Source organism: Citrus sinensis, chromosome 9, assembly GCF_022201045.2.
Source record: "Citrus sinensis cultivar Valencia sweet orange chromosome 9, DVS_A1.0, whole genome shotgun sequence".
Classification (NCBI taxonomy): domain Eukaryota; kingdom Viridiplantae; phylum Streptophyta; class Magnoliopsida; order Sapindales; family Rutaceae; genus Citrus; species Citrus sinensis.
In genome coordinates, this window is record NC_068564.1 from 4,474,756 (window position 1) to 4,492,818 (window position 18,063).

Here is an 18,063-nt window from a genome sequence, read left to right on the forward strand (position 1 = left end):
GTGAATGAATATTACCTAATTTAGCCTCTTCACCTTTTGATTTCATAATATCACCCCCTGTCAACATATATATTTTTTATATTTTTATGAGTAAAAACAATAGTAATTTTTTACTAACATTGAGATGAAAGCAAAAACTAATAATAATTTACGTTTTGTAACTAACATTGAGTCTTACTGAATTAAGGTTCAGTGGTTCACCATCTATTTACACAGCTAATTAATTGCATGATTCATTCTCAAACAATAACGGCCACTAATGTCTAGGCTTAATATACGGTTTGTGCCCTCAAATTTGAAGTTCGAGTGCTTATGTGTTCTTTTTCCTCCTACAAATTTGGTGGACTAAATATCTTCTCAAATATTAACGACACTAGATTTTTAAGTTAATCTTGATAGACCCTTAGGTGATATTACAAGTCTATAGGAACTCAAAGATTTTCCTTCTCACTTATATGGGTAAGTAAATATTTCTCCAAAATATTAGTGAGAGTAGATTTTTAAGTTAATCTCGATAGACTTCAGAATTGTATTACAAGTCTATATAATAAAATTTCCAATAAACCTATTATTGTAATATCTATACATACTAAATCAATTAAAAAAATCTCAAACCAAATGAAACCTATTAACCAAAAACAAAAATCTCAAACAAAATGAACCACCAACTTTAATTATATATTCATCCAACAACCCCGGTATAAAACAACAACAAAAAAAAAACCCTCAAATTTAGGACAACCCTCATCATAATTTTAACATCTCTGCCATCATATTCTACAATTTTGTTTCCTCCCAGTAAATTAAATGATAAAATACAAAAGTAAAAATCTTTAAAAAGAATAGCTTCCTTAGTTTGAGTCCTAAACTTTATTGGCAGTCTGTGGGGGTGTAGATGAATCAATTAATAAATTGAATTCCTTTAACAAGAAGAATTTCTAGCAATTAATAATACTCACTTTTAAGTTTTAATAGGAGACAAATATAAATACCAAATTCTCTGTTTGTTCTCTTTCTGCCCCCAGTTTGACTTGAGAAAAGTTAATTAAAGGATATCCCATGATGACCATTTACTTTGTATCATTGTTGTTGTTGTTAAAGTATTTCGTGAGATAAGGTTAAAGGTTCAAACACAATTATCTTCGCACATTTTTTTTCATTATATTCACTTAAAAATTTGGGTATTTTAGCATACCTCCATCTAACATCTTTTCTCTTCACTATCAATGTCAATTATTTATTTATTTATTTATTTATTCGTTCGTATCATTTTCAGGTGGGGTGGGGGGTCAATTGGCTTGCATTATTTAATCAGATTGGTTTTTTTTTTTTTTTTGAAATTTATCTCATTAACAAGTTGATTAGGTCGGCGGAATTAATGCAAAAGAGAGCTGATCAAGATTTTGAAGAAAAAAAGATTAATTCGACTTTATTTTTAACTACTTTGAATAATATTATTGCAAATCTTTCTTATTTATTAATTTATTTATTGAATATTACATTACAATTATAGTGACCCATTTAAAGTTCAGTTCGAAAACCTACTCTTAGAACATGAGAAAGTTTACTCCCTTTACAAATCGAAGGGGTCTGGAACCTTCAATGGTTCTATTCTCAAGAAGTAAGAAGGCTTCAACGATGATATTAAAGATTGGTTGATAAATTCGAATTTTATAAGAAGGAATTATTTATATCTTGTTTGACCAAAACCCACCACGGAACACAAAAAGCACAAAAATATAAACTGAAGTTGATAAACCGACCAGTACAAGCAATTCTGTCGTCACATTCCCGCTGCAAACAAAAATAGAAACAAGTATCGTTTTCAACAGAATGTTGTAAAAGTATTAAAATAATAATAATAATAATAAAAAAAAAAAAAATTAACTAATTAATAGAAAAGAAAGCAGAGAATAACAAAAAGTGGGGTGTGTATATGAAAGAAAAGAAAAAGGAAAAGAAAAATAATAATTATAGAATTAAAAGTGTTTTTCACTCTAAGAAAGAAATAAAGAAATCTAGTAATCTACGTATGTGTTGTTTAACTTCTTGAGGGTACTTTGGGAATGCGTGCTTCCTGTTTCTGGAAGCAAAGGGATAGCAGAGATGGTTGGTCCATGCTTCTGTTTTCTTTTCTTTTTTAATTCAAGATTTATTTTGGGTATTAAAAATAAATAATATTAGCGATAATAAATTCATTCAATCCACTATCGTGAGATGGTGAATAGGTAGTAAAAATTATAATGACATGTTACATTACTTAAAATATTAATGATTAGCACTAAAAATGGAGGAAATTTGTTGTGCAACTGTGGTACCGTGTTACAGTTGTATCCAGCCATTGGATGCCAGTGGACCCTACCAATTTAAGTACATCCAACGGTTGGATGCAACTGTGGCACGGTACCACAGTTGCACCGTAGTCTGATCCATAAAAATGACCTAACATTTCAAAGAAACAAGAACAAAAAAAAAAAAAAAAAGGCATCAACTAATAGACTATACTCTTATAAGTACAACTCATATGGGGTTCAAAAATTTTCACATAAGATAAGAGCGCAACTATGCTGATGTTTTTGTTGGGGGACCAAGGCAGAAAACATAATTCTCATCTTCAAATTTTACATATTTTTTTGTCCATTAATTTTCGTGTGTATAAATCCCATCAAGCTTTGTGATTTGTCAATTATAGTCAATATTGATGCTAATTTTAATTGACACCTTTGTGTTTGCACAGTTAGAGAGAGTGATTTCAATTTTGCAAAGCTTGTCAGGTAATCTCAATTTTAACAATTTTAAATAAGGTGACATTAATCTATTGAATAGTGGGATTAAGGGTCTGTTTGAGATTACTATTGAGAAGTTTAAAAGTAATTTTGAAAAGTTAAAAGTTAATTTCAATATTGAGAATTTTTTTAAATCATTTTTGAAAAAAATACTCTCTTATAGTAGATTTCAAAAAGTAGGGAATAAATAGCTTTTCAAAAATTTAATTTTGAGAACTAATTTTATATTTCATAAACTTACATATATATCCTAATATACATTATAAAAAATCTAAAATTATTTGTCTTAATTAGGAAATAAATATCAAAATATTTATTTTGATTATCAATTATTATATATACATAATAAAAAATATTTTATTTACTTATTTATGAATGTATAAGTAAATTTTATATATCATTTTGTCCGTTTTAGTCATTTATGTTTTTACAACACCTTAATTATAAGATCTACCACGCACATTTTATTATTTTTAAAATTTACAGTATTTTTTAAAAAAATAATCAATTATTTAACTAATTTTTTTTACATTTAATTAATTTTATAGTACATTTATCACTAATTATTTTTAAAGGTACATTATTAACATACGGACCTTAAGTAACAAATAATTTTATAAAATACGAAATTGATTGTTCGTTGTTCGTTGAAAAAAAGAAAGAAAAAAACAAACGCAGGTTGGTATGACCACGCTACTCGCCACGTATACAACAGGCGCGTGATTAACTTTTCCAGCCCAAAGACAAAAAAACAGTCGATTGATAGTCAAAAGTACGAAACTACCCCAAATGCCAATAATAATGTACATCAGAGGGACCAAGGTACACAAAAAGCTACGCCAATCTGATCATTGGTGATGTACACTGTGCACAACACAAAGCAAGCAAAAGAGGGACTGAGAATGCTCACTGGGTCCTACTTCAACTCTCCGGCCCACAACGCTTTGTCCCCTTCAAACCCTTCATCATGTCCAAACAGCTGAAAGGTGAGTACGTGGCACGATCTGAATGGTTATCGAGGCAGCACGTGACTGTCATGTGCACTGATACCTGTTCTGGCAGGCGGGCCTGGGCTGGCGGGCGTGACGAGCAGGACCCTACCACTACCAGCAATTTAGTTGCAATTTTCGGGTATGATGATGTGTTCCCCACGCCACATGCCCACGCGTAATTTTTGCCCGCGTCTCAATTTCCGCTTCTCAGCGGTCTGCGTCTTAATATCATTGGACTGTATTGTCCCTTCGCTTTCGTTCTAAAGACAATAATATCTCAGTCTCGCCATTTTCTTTTTCTTTTTTTTTTCCTTTAAAAACTAATTTAGAACAATAATTTAAATATTTTAAACAATCCGCAGGACAAGAACTTTAAAAGGTAAAAGACAAGGCTTCGAAATAGCCATAGAAAGGATAGGAAATATTTATGTGCAAAGTGAATCAATTAACTGGATTATTAATTTACTTTTTAATTCTGTTGGGATTCCAGTATTTTGATGCAAAAGCGATATTTGATGTGGTTCTAATGTATGTTTTTAAAAATTTAACTCTCACAAAGAAGAAAATATCGCAATTGAAAAAAAATTATATATTATTAATAAAAAGCTTGTAGGCGTAGGAAACAAGCATAGCAAGCCTATTTGTGTGCTAATTAGAATTATCTTATTTCTGATAAACTTATAACTCTTTATAAGAAAATGAATATAACTTAAAAAATAGTATATAAAACAAATCTTAATCAAACTAGAAAATATAAAACAAATCCTAATGAAACTAGAAAAGGGTATCTAAACTTATAGCTTCACTTTACTTATCCTACATCAATTCCTATTCTATTTTCACCATACTTCATATATTAAGGTTTGTCTTTTCTGAATACTGATTTTGAGACCTTTTATCTAACTGCTAAAGTTTTTGTGTTATTGATTTATTTAATATGATACCAAAATTAATGTCTCGTGTTCAGAATTTCGTTTGTACGTGTTCACCCTATGTTATCAATTAAAAATAACCAAATCAATATATAAATAAGTGCATTAGTGGGGTTTAATTTCTTTTAAAAAAATTTAGAAAACATATCTGGCCTTTCTGTGACCAATATTCGAACTGCACTATCATCACAAACCGATCTAAAACTATTCCAACCCAAAAGCAATATGAATTGATCACAGGTTTAACATTAGTTATTTGATTTGCATCTACTGCATCAAGCAATTCCGATTACATCAGAAACCTGAATGCTTCAAAAGCATTTTGTTGTCATATATTATTTGGCAAGCCATCCCAGCTGATGATATTGGTTATTAACCTCAAATTTTGCTTTGTTTAGAGTGAGAGTACATGACAACGCACATGGGCTCACGGCAGATTGCAGGAGATTTCAGCTAGTTGGACCACATATGCATGTACATTGGAGACAGAAATTCACATTGCATATAAAAATTTTATTATAGTGTTTTAACAAATTGTCTCCATTGATGAGACAAAGAATTGGTTTGGTGGAATAGTACTTCAAAGAATTGGTTTGGTGTAATAGTACTTCAAAATCTTGGATTTTCAACGTAGATGGAATGTAATGACATATTGGCATTGACAGAGACATTAAATGATGAAGAGAACTGTGGTCTCTGCTTAGTACTTACTCTTTTAACTGAAGTTTAGTATATGGTGCGTATTAAGGACTTGATATTCTATTAACTGAAGTTTAGTAAATAGCAACATATATAGTGGGAATGGAATGTCGACCACCACAGGATGAGATGATCTTTTATTACGAGGGTGAGTGTTGCAAGTGATTTGGGATTACGTGTTTAAACCCCTCAAGAGATGCCCGCCCAAACTGAACTATTTACTTCACCTGGGAATAATATACTACTGGACACCAATCCACGATTGCTAAAGATCGCTAAAGAGAAAATGTTAACTTGTTTTGTATTATTTCTTTTGCGTTTTCATCGGCTTAGGTCCCCTCCTTTGTGGTCAAGCAGGATAAGAAACTCAGTACACGCTGAAGGTTCCTCTTCAAAGGTCTACCCCGCCTGGTCACGTACGGATCATCATGAGTGTTTTTTCTTCAACAGGAGGCCACCTATTATCCCACAAATGCTGTTAAATTTTAATTACAATGTTGTGCTACCATGAATAATTCAAATTTAATAATATGTAGACGTAAATTATACGTGTTGACTAAATTTGAGTATTTCTTACCTTGTACGAGTTGATTTTAAAATATCGTAGTTTATAATTGAATCCATGTTCATTTTCTAGTGATCGGTGGACTGCTTAACAACTGCTAAATTGAGTTACTATATATTTAGCCTGATAGAAGAAAGACTATTAATAAGCAAATGCATAATTAAAGTTGCAAAGCAAAAAAGACTAGCTAGTAATAACTAATAATAAGCCAAAAGCATGTGCGGCAAAAAGAAATAATTAAGCAGCAGCAAGATCCAAATTGCCTCGTTGAAAGAAAGGAGGCCAAAAAAAAAAAAAAAGTGAACGTTAGGGTTCCACAAGAGAATGATGAAAGAATTGAACATACAGGAAAAACCAAAAACAAGATTGGCTTACGTTAAAGAGAGTGGGGTTTTATAAGTGGCTCCCACTTTAATTTTTGTGCAGCACAAAAATATAACACTGTGGCATTACCCTTGGCTGGTGGCCACTCTCAGTGTTTTGACTTCTCTCTCTCTCTCTCTCATGAATTGTCATTTTCTTTCTTTCTTTTTTTTATCTCAATAGTATGACTGTTCATGGTTAAGTGGAGAACAAAATTATTAGGGTTTGAAGGAGAGAGTGTTATTGCCATGTGAGACCTTACTCTAAGTCAAGATTTAGACCTTAATATAAAGTTAATTATCTCTATGCAGGCTTAGGTGTGTGACTGACAAGCACCAATGGGATTACTCCATTTGGCTTTGTAAGGGTGTGGTGAGAAATTCGGTGCAATGTGATTGGAGTGTAATTTTCACTTGCTTTGGATGCAATTTTGGGGGTCCATGAATGTGTGATGATAACATATTATCAAGACCAAGTTGAACTTATGGAATTAATATCATGCAAGAAAATTTTCCGCTATGGAATTATATGGTTTTGTGCCATGTTATGTATGAAGTTGCCCACACTTCTCTACCATTTGATTTATTTGTGGATTAATCACATGGCTACGGTCAATAATGATCACCGAGAAGTGATTCAAGAATAACGAAGAATTAATGTATGAGCATACGGTTGCTAGTTAACTAAGTCACTAAATTTTATTTGTGGTATACAAAAAAATTTAGGTCATTCGAACCACGTTCATGCGTGGGAAAGAAGTTGAGATGTCATCAAATTATAAATAAATAAATAAGATTTATGAGAATAGTTGTAAATTTAGATTTTATTGACTATGATTACGCGTTTTCAATTCTAAAATTATGAAATGATCGGCAACATAATTTTTTTCTTAATTATGATAATCAACTAGTGATACAACGATTATGAGAAAAATTGTATATTCGAATATCTTGGAGATCTACAATGTTGTCCCAAAGTGTTATATTCTTTAAATAAGTCAACATTGTATTTGATGACAATATAGATATTGATTACCAATAAGAACCAAAAGTGACATAGGGCTAAAGCACCATAATTTTGTTGTTTATCATGAAAAATTAAAAAAAAAAATGGCCGAACTTTTTGGCTAATTAGAAAGTGAAGGAGGGTAATTAAGAGAGATATATGAATATCCATGTGATTACCAACTAAAACAATAATCACAAATTTGAAACCTTTTGAAATCTCCTTTGGATCTTTGTTGCCTTAGAGATTTTAACGAGATAATGATCCTCAAGAGGGAAATTGGAAAAAAATAAAAAGACAAAAAAGGGTCCCATATAATCATTACCAGCATGTTCTATCACTCGCTGTTTGTTGAAGAAAAGATACTTTAACGTGAATATATGAGAAGGCGCTGTCACTTATTTTGGATAGCGAGTGAGGAAATTTGAATAGACAGCCTAATGATTTAGACCTTCCAAAGTAAAGGCATGAGAAAAATAATTTGTTATTTTTTTATTACATAAAAAACAAAGTAGTGAAATAGGCAGTGAGTTTTTTTTTTTTTTAATTTTTATAAATAAAATAAAAAGATAGTGGGTTTTTGGGGAATTGCCATTGTATATCGTAAAGTTTTAGCTGGGGAAAAAAAAAATGTCTGCATGGCTTCTTCTATATATATTAGCATGTTCTTTGCAATATTAATTGCTTCTGATATACACATATTGGTTTCTTCTTTTGATGGAGCATGCTTGTGCTGAAACCCATATGAATAATGTCGTAAATGAACAGAATTTTTGAACGTTCATATAGGATAAAACTATATATGAAGATTGTTGGTTGTTTTAGTTAGTGACTTTATTATTATTATTATTATTATTATTATTTGGTTGGCACACTTTTATGGATTTCTTCTTCTTTTTTAACTTGGGCCATTTTTGATGATTTTTAAAAATAACCACTCAAAAGACAATAATAAACCACGTTGTCTATTAAGTCTTCAGCAGTCTAAGAAGCAAATACATGCATAATTTGGAGGTTTATAGTGAAATGTTCTTAATAATATTCATTGTTTAATTATCTTATTAACAACGTACTTGCGAGTATATTTTTATATAAAATAGTTTTTATTTTAAAAACACTTCCTACAAAAATTTCCTGCAGTGTTTTTTTCTATTTTTCAAATAAGCATTTTAATCAAAAAAACAAAAAAACTGATAAAATGTTTTTGACAATATCAAAAGTACTCTCAAGCCTAGTTATCCTAATAACAATTGCTTAGAATATTTCTTCATTGCTAGTTTCCTATATTTTGATGATTAATTTTCAGGGTTTTGTACACGTAACCCCTTCATCTTGGTTTAAATGGCACTTCTCCATGCTTTCCTGTGCTTTGATGCAAAGGATAAGGTAATGCAATATGCATGGAAATCCACTAGGATTCCAACCTCTTAAGCAAAATCTCAAAACCATCATCATTTTGTTATAGAAAATGGAAGCCACTTTATACCCAATTTCAAATGTGGTTTAGTTGGATACTTGTCTAGACTCTAAACTCTAGTCTACCTCTTAATCATAAGTTTCATTTCCCCCCTTTTTTTTTCTAACTCCTTTACTTTTTCTTTCTCAAGCTTTCAAAGCTTATAATTACCAAGTGCTCTTCTTGTTTGTTGTTGGTCTCACCTGAATATCTCATGAAGTAAAATTGGAGGACAACCCACGCACCCGTGGGCTTCCTATGAATCATCACAATTGCATCTTTATTGCCCCTGTTTGCTTTTGTTTTACTCGTTTGCACAATTTTTCAACAACCCACCTGCAAAATTTCTTCAAATATACGTATACTAATTATGGGGGGTTAATCATAAGAAACCTTTGTAATAAATAAAGTTGCCCCATGCTCATTACAATGGGGCCGTTGGCTCATGCTATTATAATTGCTATTATGGCTGTTTTAAACGTTTTACTACTTTTTTCTTATTAGTTCATGACACTTGGATCTTGCCTTATTCATAGCAAGAAAGCATTTATTAACAAAATCGCTATTGACAAAGATACTGTAAATTTGTAACGTTACATATTGAAAAAAGGAAAAAAAAAAATTGTATGATTTTCGCAGTATGTCATCATAAACCTGTGGCTCAGTGATGCTCCAGGCCACTAGAACATACACCCATACTGCCGACTACTAATTATTAGTAAGATGGCCATGAGCACGAGATTTCAGTAGGCATGAACTAAAGTAACCAAAAAAGTTACTTTACCTCTGGAATATTATCGTTCGCAAAAGTTGTGGATACCAGGTATCCCACCAAATATTTCTTTCATTTTTCCAAGCATAAAATACTTGAGAATATACCACCAGCAAGATATGAACAAACCCAGAAAGTGAGGTGAGGTAAAAAAAACTCTTCTCATATCAACTAACCTAGAAAATCTTAGGATCAGTCCCAATCAGAATACAAAATCCCAGCAGGATAGTGACCTGAAGAGAGTGTGTAATACAGAAAAGTAGCAACGCAACGAGGAAAATCAAGTGGTCTTAAGTTCGTAAACCAAGATGCTGTTAGTTACCTTGCTTCTATTTTGTTGCAATTGTGGAGTACTTGAATTTGTAGTGGGGATGTAAATTTCCAATAACTTGGCTCAGTAATTCTTATGTGGTGCACCCTAGATCAAATGAATCGTTCGTAACTCCTCAACCCATCATGACTGGCCGTTTCACAAGTCATTCTGTGGTTCATCATATGTAATCACAGAGTGGGAGGTAAAAAATGAGAACTGCAGCTGAATGGTTTAGTCCTCGTTCTCACTTCTTCAGTCCTTGTGATTGCGAAAACGGATAATTTTGTAGATAAAAGATCTCTCCCGGTGATAACTATTGATGAAACCAAACCCAAAAAAAAAAAAAATGATTACAATAATGAGAGTATATTTCAGCACAAAAATGAATAAATACAATGAAGGTAAGTTGTATAATAAAAGGTAATACGAAAATGAGGTTTTTGATGTATGCCCCCCCATTGGGAACGTGTTATAAAAGTTGAAATTATAAACAGCATATGTAATCTTACCATTTAAATAATTTATTATAATCAATCTTTTTATCATACTACTTCCTTTATATAGAATGGTAACATTATTTAAAGCTTTTAGAATGCTCAAAAAGTGATATTGAGAAGTAATTATAAATTTCAAGAGGACAATGAGAACCAGAAGATACTTACATCACAATGGAAGAAATGCAGAAGCAAGTTAACCCGACTGAAAAATGAATTAAGAAGGTTGCCCAGAAATCTTGGCGGTCCAAAAAAATCCTCTCAGAAAAAAGAGTGATTACACCTGAAACCAACAGAATTGGCCAACCTGAAGGCAAGCTGCTGCGAAAAGAAAAGGAGGAAGAGCCCTGCAGAATAGAAAAATTAAACTTATACAGCATTAGGTCGAGGCATCAATAGCCATAAAATGCCCTAATAGCATAAAAGCGCCAAACCTGGAAATAATGCTTGATAAATATTGCAGAGTAGATAATCCTCAGAATCATATCTTCACAGCAGTCAAGAAACTCAAAATGCAACAACTAAATGCTTATTTCAATACTTCATATATGATGAGACACATTATGCATTTAAAGAAATGGACTTAAGCTCTCACTCTCAAAATCATAAAAATCTTTCCTGCATTTATAACCCTCAGACAATTTAAGTTGGATTCTATAGCTATACCACAAATATAGGAATAGATTATGCCTAGGCTGACAATGACAATGTAAAAGGATACTTAAAGAATTTGCAAGAATTAAACCAACTGCACCAGCTGACTGTATTAGTATGACATTCATGACAATATATATCACTGAGAACACAAGCAATGAATCATTTGAGCGTTTGAGTTGGTCCTCTGTGGCAACTGCATGTAGAAATGCTTCAGATGTTCCTGATGCAAAATTGAAAGATAAATCATCAAAGTTCTGCAAACACCATCAAAGGCATGGTTGTTAGATGTTTATTTGTGTCACAACTTAATATCTACTTAAGATTGAAAATTAATCCTAAGTTTCCAACACTATAATCTAAGGGCATATCACCCAAGATATTTGTGTTTCCAAAGAACTGAAAATTTTTTATAAGATATTATGTGCTGATCTCACTACTAATAAGAACTTGTTATGGATTGTTACTACAGCCTTCTATTATGAAATACAACAAAAACTATCACAATCACTAAATGAAAAAGAATGAAATAAATTGTGGACGGTGCAATCTATAGTGTTTATATGGGTTCAAGTAACAAACATTTATATACTTAAGAAAGAAGTAATTGATAAGCACCACAAAAAAAAGTTACTAACCATTCATAGCCAGAACAACCACATAAAGACAATAGTACCGAAGGGCCGTTGACGCTTCTCCATCACTCCATTTCTTACCATACAACAGTCTCACCAGGGAGTAAGAGTAACTTGGACCGAATGCCATAAACACAAGACCTACAGGGCATGAAATATAGTAGTATAGCAAGGAAGTTCTAAGAGGCAGAAGCTTATTCCATATACCCAATAACACTGATAGTTAAGCAAATACCCTTCACCACAAAATTAAATTCATAAATGGGAAGAGAAAATTTGAGCTCAATAAAGAACATACCAATCAACAGGACAAGCTTCAGAGCCTCAGCAAGGCTATTTCCAATTTTCTTGCTTTTCTGTGGGTATTGACCTGCAAAGAGAAAAACCTCTTATCAAATTAGCACCTGCTTCGTCTATGAAGGTGAGCCAATGCACATTCACAAAAAACTTAAATTGATGAAACATAAATTACTTAGTCCCTTCGGAGGCTCAAATGAAATTTTCCACTAAGAAAGCATACGGGTTAATGAAAAAGTGCGTTAAAAAAGAACATACTGATTTTAAGTGTACCTACAAGATGCTATCTTGTCAAAGAAAACAACAGTAAAGAAAATTGGACACACCCACATTTAGTCATTAAATATTAGACCATTCAAGAGAGGAGATTCAGCCACTAAAAACATAAACTAATTCATATTTGGAAAACAGTACACGTTTCATGTACATCAAGATGGCATCCACAAACCACAACCAGTCAAACAAAGACCACTTGCAAAAAGTTTTAAACTAACCCTCTCCCAAAATATGGTTGTCTGATGCATTTAAGAAATAATAGATTGAAGAGATTCATAAAGAATCAATCAATGTATTCGCTTCTAATTGGTGCAATTTCTCCAGAAAGCAAAAGACATAATTTGGAAGCATGGTCCCAATTCTGAGGCTGCAGGTTCTGGTTAATGCTTATTGAAATCTAATCTAATGCCAGTTGCAAAATTCTAAAATCTTACTGGAGTTTGCATACCTACTTCGTCTTCTAAGGGTATTGTCAGTATAACTGAAGTATTTCATTATCCAATCATTAAGAGAAAATGAAGCCCATCCATGTGGCCATATTTATCCATGCATCCATATAAGATCAGGAAAACCATGAAGGAAAGAAATAAACCTGATGCAGACCTGGCAAATGTAGCGTATGAACTTTCTTCAAAAGGAAGAAACACCATTCTCACCACTAAGCTCCCTGGAATGCAACAAGCAAATCATTATCTAACAGAAAACAACAATAATAATAAAGAAAACATTATGAGAATGTTCACATTTCCCAAACATCAGCCTCAGAATTGTAATCAAACGCTCTAAGCTGTAACTCTGCAAGGTACAGGAAGCCTTACCAGCCACTTACCTAATTTATCTACAAGTCCATATACTGCCTGGTTATATGGAGTGTCTAACCATACGAGTACCAACTTTTCTCCTTCCTGGAGAAGCAACTTCCGAAAAGATTGAAAGGTAAATAGGGTACACATGTTTGCAAGCTGCTTATCATAACTCATCATATTTCCTAGTCTGCAAAAGGCCAAATGATGTTACCTGTTTACTTGTATAATGACAAATAAATAAGTAGATACTAAAACATCTAAGAAAACAATGAATAATCTATTTTGGATAAATATGAAGGTAACCTGAAGCAAGAAGTGTAAGAGCATAATACGATGAGTTTTCTACAAGAAATAAAAACTGCAGTACAATAGCTAAAAACCAGTACTTGCATAGGCTTAGCAAGGGAAGGGAGTGCCAAGATTAAGAAGTCATAGTATGACTGCCACGGGTTACCTAGATGATATGATATTTGACCATGCACTATCCCACTATTGTTAATTTCTATATCGGGAAATGGACTTGTGCATATCCCAAGCATACTAATCAGCAAAGAGAAAAAGATGTCCAACAGAAAAGAATCCATACCTGAAAGGAAAAAGATCGGAAGTTTTAAAAGCACCAAAAAGAAGAAAATAGCCCCAGTAGCCTACGAACAAGGAAGCTGCATATGCAACTTGTGATAAAGCAAAGACAATCCCCTTCTCCTGTAAAAGTTAAGTAAATTACTGACAATGAGCAGCCATGTCATGCAAATTATCAAACTTAGCATAGAAAACATTGTAGATATCCCACACAAATTACAATAAACCAGAGTGAAGGATCTCCACAGGCATAAATTCTAGGATGTCTCCAAGCGGACCACGCTCATAAAAACGTTTATAACTTTTCTGTCAGATGAAAATATACAATATACATCGTCAATCATTCATATTGCCAACCAACACAAGAATTATCCACACATGCCAGAAAAAGAGGGTCGTGTTTACATATCATGTGTAGCAATATTAGTTGAAGCGAGGTGCATCCAAAGGTAGAACATAAAAAATTAGCAGCATGCTAGCAACTAAAGGTACAGCTATATCAAGGGCACATAGAAAAATGGAGTCAAATCAAAATAGCATCTGAGAAATAGGGAAAAATTGAACGATAGCCAATGAATCAAAGCATTAAAAAGGTATCAAGATGCAGAGTCTGGATCAGGGTAATTAGGCAGATTGCAACATCTAACATCTTGATTGAAGACTTTTAGTCCAATTAAAGCACATACCATCTCATACTGTTTAACAATGAGAATGCACATTGTAAAACAACGGGAAAATGTAGCCACAGTTTCAACCACCAACCGGAGTCTGAGAAGAAGCAAGTTCTGAGAAAGTATATACAAAGGTTCAGCCAGGAGCTCCAATACGCATGCAAAACCTGCCATATAAATTCAATTGAATCATAAATAATTTGTTTTTGAATCAAGATAACATTGTATTAGAAAAAAGCCAATATATAATTAGAAATGTACCATTAATGAAAATAGCTTGCGCATATGGATTAGAATAATTCAACCCTTGCCACCACAAGACGAAGAAACATGCTCCAATGGTTATAAATATTCCAAGTGGGAGCGTCAGCCAAGCCACTTTCAGTAGCTTCGCTGCGTTTTCTTCCCTCGAAGCACCATCGCTGCAGCACATGGGATTGGAGGGGTAAAATTGAATATATTTCAGTATTTGCATAGTCTTACTTTCATTTGGCAACTATTTTAAAAATCTCAAGCAAATGATCTCATTAAAACATAATGGATAAAAATAGACTTTAAAAAAAAAAAAGCATGCTTCTAGAAATTATTTATATTAAAACGCAAAAATAAAAGGATGAATGAATGAGAGAGAGTAAGAACCATTTGATGTCAGCGCGCATGCAGGCTCGGCGGAATCCTTCTCGACTGAGGAACAAAACGCACGTGACAAAAAGATGGAATTGAACTGCGTAAATCTGAGAAATGAGAAAATTAAAAAAGTCGCCGCCGCGAACCAAAAAAATAAATATTAAAGAGAAAGGATGAATGAAATAGTTACGGCGTAATCCGCTTCGGTGAGGTGCCTGACGATCCATGAATTGAAAACGAAAGGGATTCCTCGAGACAGAAACTGAGTTGCTAATAAGTATTTGAAAGTGCGCGATAGACTCGTGGAATGATCCACTGGTGCCCTCGACATTTCGAATTTATTAATTGGATCGATTGTTTTAGCGGTTTTCGCTTTTATTATACAACAGCTTGTGTAATTTGATTTTGATCTATATAAATGGAAAGCCTTTAACGACAAGGCTACAGTGTTCTAGACTTCGGATTTTCGCTGACATGTCAGCTGCTGTCGTGGGCTGGGCTCTGTTTTCTTTTTTTTGCGTTTTTTCCTTTTTAATTTTAACATTATTAATATTAGTTAAAATTGAAACATAATATAATTCTATTAGAACTTGAAAAACACATATTAAAGGAATAGAATAGCAATTTAATTTAGAAATTAAATTAATTGAACAATTATGGATTTAGAGTATGCATACGTAAAGATATTCAGAACGTATTGGTTTTTTCAATACTTTTACGAATCATAAAATAAATTTTGCTTAGTTGCACATAAATCCGCACATTATTATCACCTTCACATTAGTAATATTCAGCAGAGTTCTCTTTCAATATCACTAGTAAAACAGAAAGGCAGAAACATCACTCCCCTACTATGAAGAAGAATAGACGGACACGGAATGAATCCCACAAATATAGAAGGTATTCATCGGATAAAACAATCCATAGGAATTACAATATTCAATTGCCCAAATGAAACAAAATTAACCATGATGCAGCAAAAACTAACCCAAAACACTTGTTTCGGAGTTCAAACTCAACAGCAATTAAACTAGGTTGATAATGTGAAAAACACAAAGTAAACAATACAGAAGTTTAACGGTAACGCCTGAGCGAGAGAGTTTGGTTCCTCTTCCAGGTTGCCCTTCTTGAAGGTCGTGCCTTGTGGTGCAAGTGACCCTTTCCTCGGAGACCTCTGTACTTCTTCCCAGCAGAAGTGAGTCCACGAAGCTCCCTGTGCTTGTGGACAGGCTTACAGATCCAGTTGATCCTGGGGTCATTGCGGATTGCATTGTGGGCAGCATCCACCAGGATTACCTCAAAGTACTTGTAAGTTGAATCCTGCAACGAAGGGGAATAATTGATAACCAACATGAACCCAATACAAGATCAAATTTCCAGTTTACTAACAGGACATTGAACGAGCATTGCAAAATGCTTTGACAATTCAAAGTCTCATACTGAAACTTTATGAATTATGAGTAGTGAATGTTGCAAACTTTGTTTCAGCATTTATATTGAAGGAACTTTATGCCAACCTCATTGATCCAGTATGAGTTGAGAACCTTAAGGCCACCAAGCTTACGACCGGCACGTTCCTCAGCAACTGAACGCTTGCTGCGCTGGAATTTAAGCTGAGTGACACCCTGGTTTGTCGGTTTACCATATACAATACCCTTGGGAACTGGTCTCTTTCGTCCTCCACGTCTTACACGCACACGATAAACGACATAACCCTGCAAAAAGATAATTCCTCATAGTCATTATCTGCAGATCACCAGCAAGGGGGAACATTAATAGAGCCTTAAAATAAAAAAAAAAAGTCTATAAAACCTTGCCTAGGTGCAGCGGTGGTAACCACATCGTAGAGCGACACATATTGACCATTAGGTTATTTCATCAATTTTTCAGTTAGACAGACGTGATTTTAAACTTCAGCAGAAAATAAGAACTGATGGGTTTACAATTGTGCCAGGAAACAACACCCATACCGCAGACACTAATGAAGCAAAAATACAACCAAAAAACAGATTTTACCTCTATTTCACATAAAATTGGCCCCTAATACTTGTAATTTCTGAATAAGATTCATATTCATTGAACTACAACTTCATTAGAATTACGAGAGTAACGACTGTAAAATAATGAGCAGCATATTTGATTCAAAAGAGAAAAAAGTATCAGTAAATCAAATAATTAGCCTACCTGCTTGGCCTTGTAGCCCAAGCGGCGAGCCTTGTCGGGGCGAGTGGGACGGGTGACGCGGACGATGGAAGGGTGCTGACGGTACTCCCAGCACCTCACCCTCTGCAAGAACCTCATCACATCCGACTGCTTCTTCCTCCATAGCTCCGACACGTACTTGTATGCACCTTTTTTTTTAAATTGTAATTTTAAAAAAAAACCCAATAAATAAAAATAAATAAAATCACAACAAAAGTAATACTGAAATCAGAAGGAAAAATTCGCGAGAAACAAACATACGCTACTTAATGTTTTCAGATCTTAATTTACATATTATTTAATAATGAGATATGCGAAAGCGAAAGAGAAGAGATGAGAAATGCGTACCCATTGTTCGATCGTCGAGCTCACCTGTGCTGTGATGATAAGAGTTTTCGGCTGAGAAGCCGCGACTGCAGGAGATATAGGATATGAACGAGTCTCTCTACTAGGGTTTTAGAATTTTAACCAAAATGACTAATTAGCCCTCCAGAATATGTTCTTACCAGTTTCATTGGACCATCATAAGGCCCTTTTTCTTCTTTTTCCTTTTTTAGTGATCGGGCCGCTTCAAACCTTGATCTTCGTGTGTCATTTGAACACTGGTTTTCACACCCCATCAATATCTGTATAACACCCCATCATTTCTATAGTCCGTGGTTCTATGGTTACTGAAAATTATATAAAAGGATACATATAAATTTAGTTAAACTAAAACGTCCTTTCAAATCATGAAATCCTAGATTTTTTTAATCTTAATATATGATATAAAATTTTATTGATAAAATCAAAATAATTTGAAAAAATATCAAGAAATAAATTACCTATTAATTATTTTTAGGGAAATTATCAATTGTATACTCTTAGTTTACTCCGTTATCAAATTTACTATAACACTTTCAGGGTATATAAGTCGTCCACCCCAAGTTGATAAAA

At 33.4% G+C, this 18,063-nt stretch overlaps 2 protein-coding genes across 2 annotated transcripts; both read right to left on the minus strand.

The window, feature by feature from the left end:
• Positions 1-9,598: 9,598 nt before the first annotated feature.
• Positions 9,599-15,320, minus strand: LOC102614010 (uncharacterized). Its single transcript, XM_006490081.4, has 13 exons — positions 15,116-15,320; positions 14,938-15,032; positions 14,560-14,720; positions 14,314-14,465; positions 13,632-13,750; positions 13,069-13,232; positions 12,832-12,906; positions 11,965-12,036; positions 11,670-11,807; positions 11,099-11,254; positions 10,812-10,864; positions 10,546-10,724; positions 9,599-10,196 (listed from the first exon to the last, which is right to left on the minus strand). The coding sequence occupies exons 1-13, from the start codon at positions 15,254-15,256 to the stop codon at positions 10,136-10,138; spliced, it is 1,566 nt and encodes a 521-aa protein (XP_006490144.2). The 5' UTR covers positions 15,257-15,320; the 3' UTR covers positions 9,599-10,135.
• A 497-nt stretch (positions 15,321-15,817) lies between these two features.
• LOC102614309 (60S ribosomal protein L15) lies at positions 15,818-17,641 on the minus strand. Its single transcript, XM_006490082.4, has 4 exons — positions 17,476-17,641; positions 17,110-17,276; positions 16,443-16,640; positions 15,818-16,245 (listed from the first exon to the last, which is right to left on the minus strand). The coding sequence occupies exons 1-4, from the start codon at positions 17,477-17,479 to the stop codon at positions 16,000-16,002; spliced, it is 615 nt and encodes a 204-aa protein (XP_006490145.1). The 5' UTR covers positions 17,480-17,641; the 3' UTR covers positions 15,818-15,999.
• Positions 17,642-18,063: the final 422 nt, after the last annotated feature.

Bases quoted from the DNA above. Each gene is read 5' to 3' on its own strand.
- LOC102614309 (XM_006490082.4), bottom strand. The intron at 16,641-17,109 runs GTAGGCTAATTA...ATCTTTTTGCAG, and splicing joins TGGGCTACAAGGCCAAGCAG to GGTTATGTCGTTTATCGTGT. The intron at 16,246-16,442 runs GTTGGCATAAAG...CCTTCGTTGCAG, and splicing joins ACTCATACTGGATCAATGAG to GATTCAACTTACAAGTACTT.
- LOC102614010 (XM_006490081.4), bottom strand. From the start codon at position 15,256: ATGTCGAGGGCACCAGTGGATCATTCCACGAGTCTATCGCGCACTTTC. The intron at 12,037-12,831 runs GTTTATTTCTTT...TTCTCTTTGCAG, and splicing joins ATTTGCCAGGTCTGCATCAG to GTCAATACCCACAGAAAAGC. The intron at 10,865-11,098 runs GTATCCTTTTAC...ACTGCTGTGAAG, and splicing joins AATTCTTGCAAATTCTTTAA to ATATGATTCTGAGGATTATC.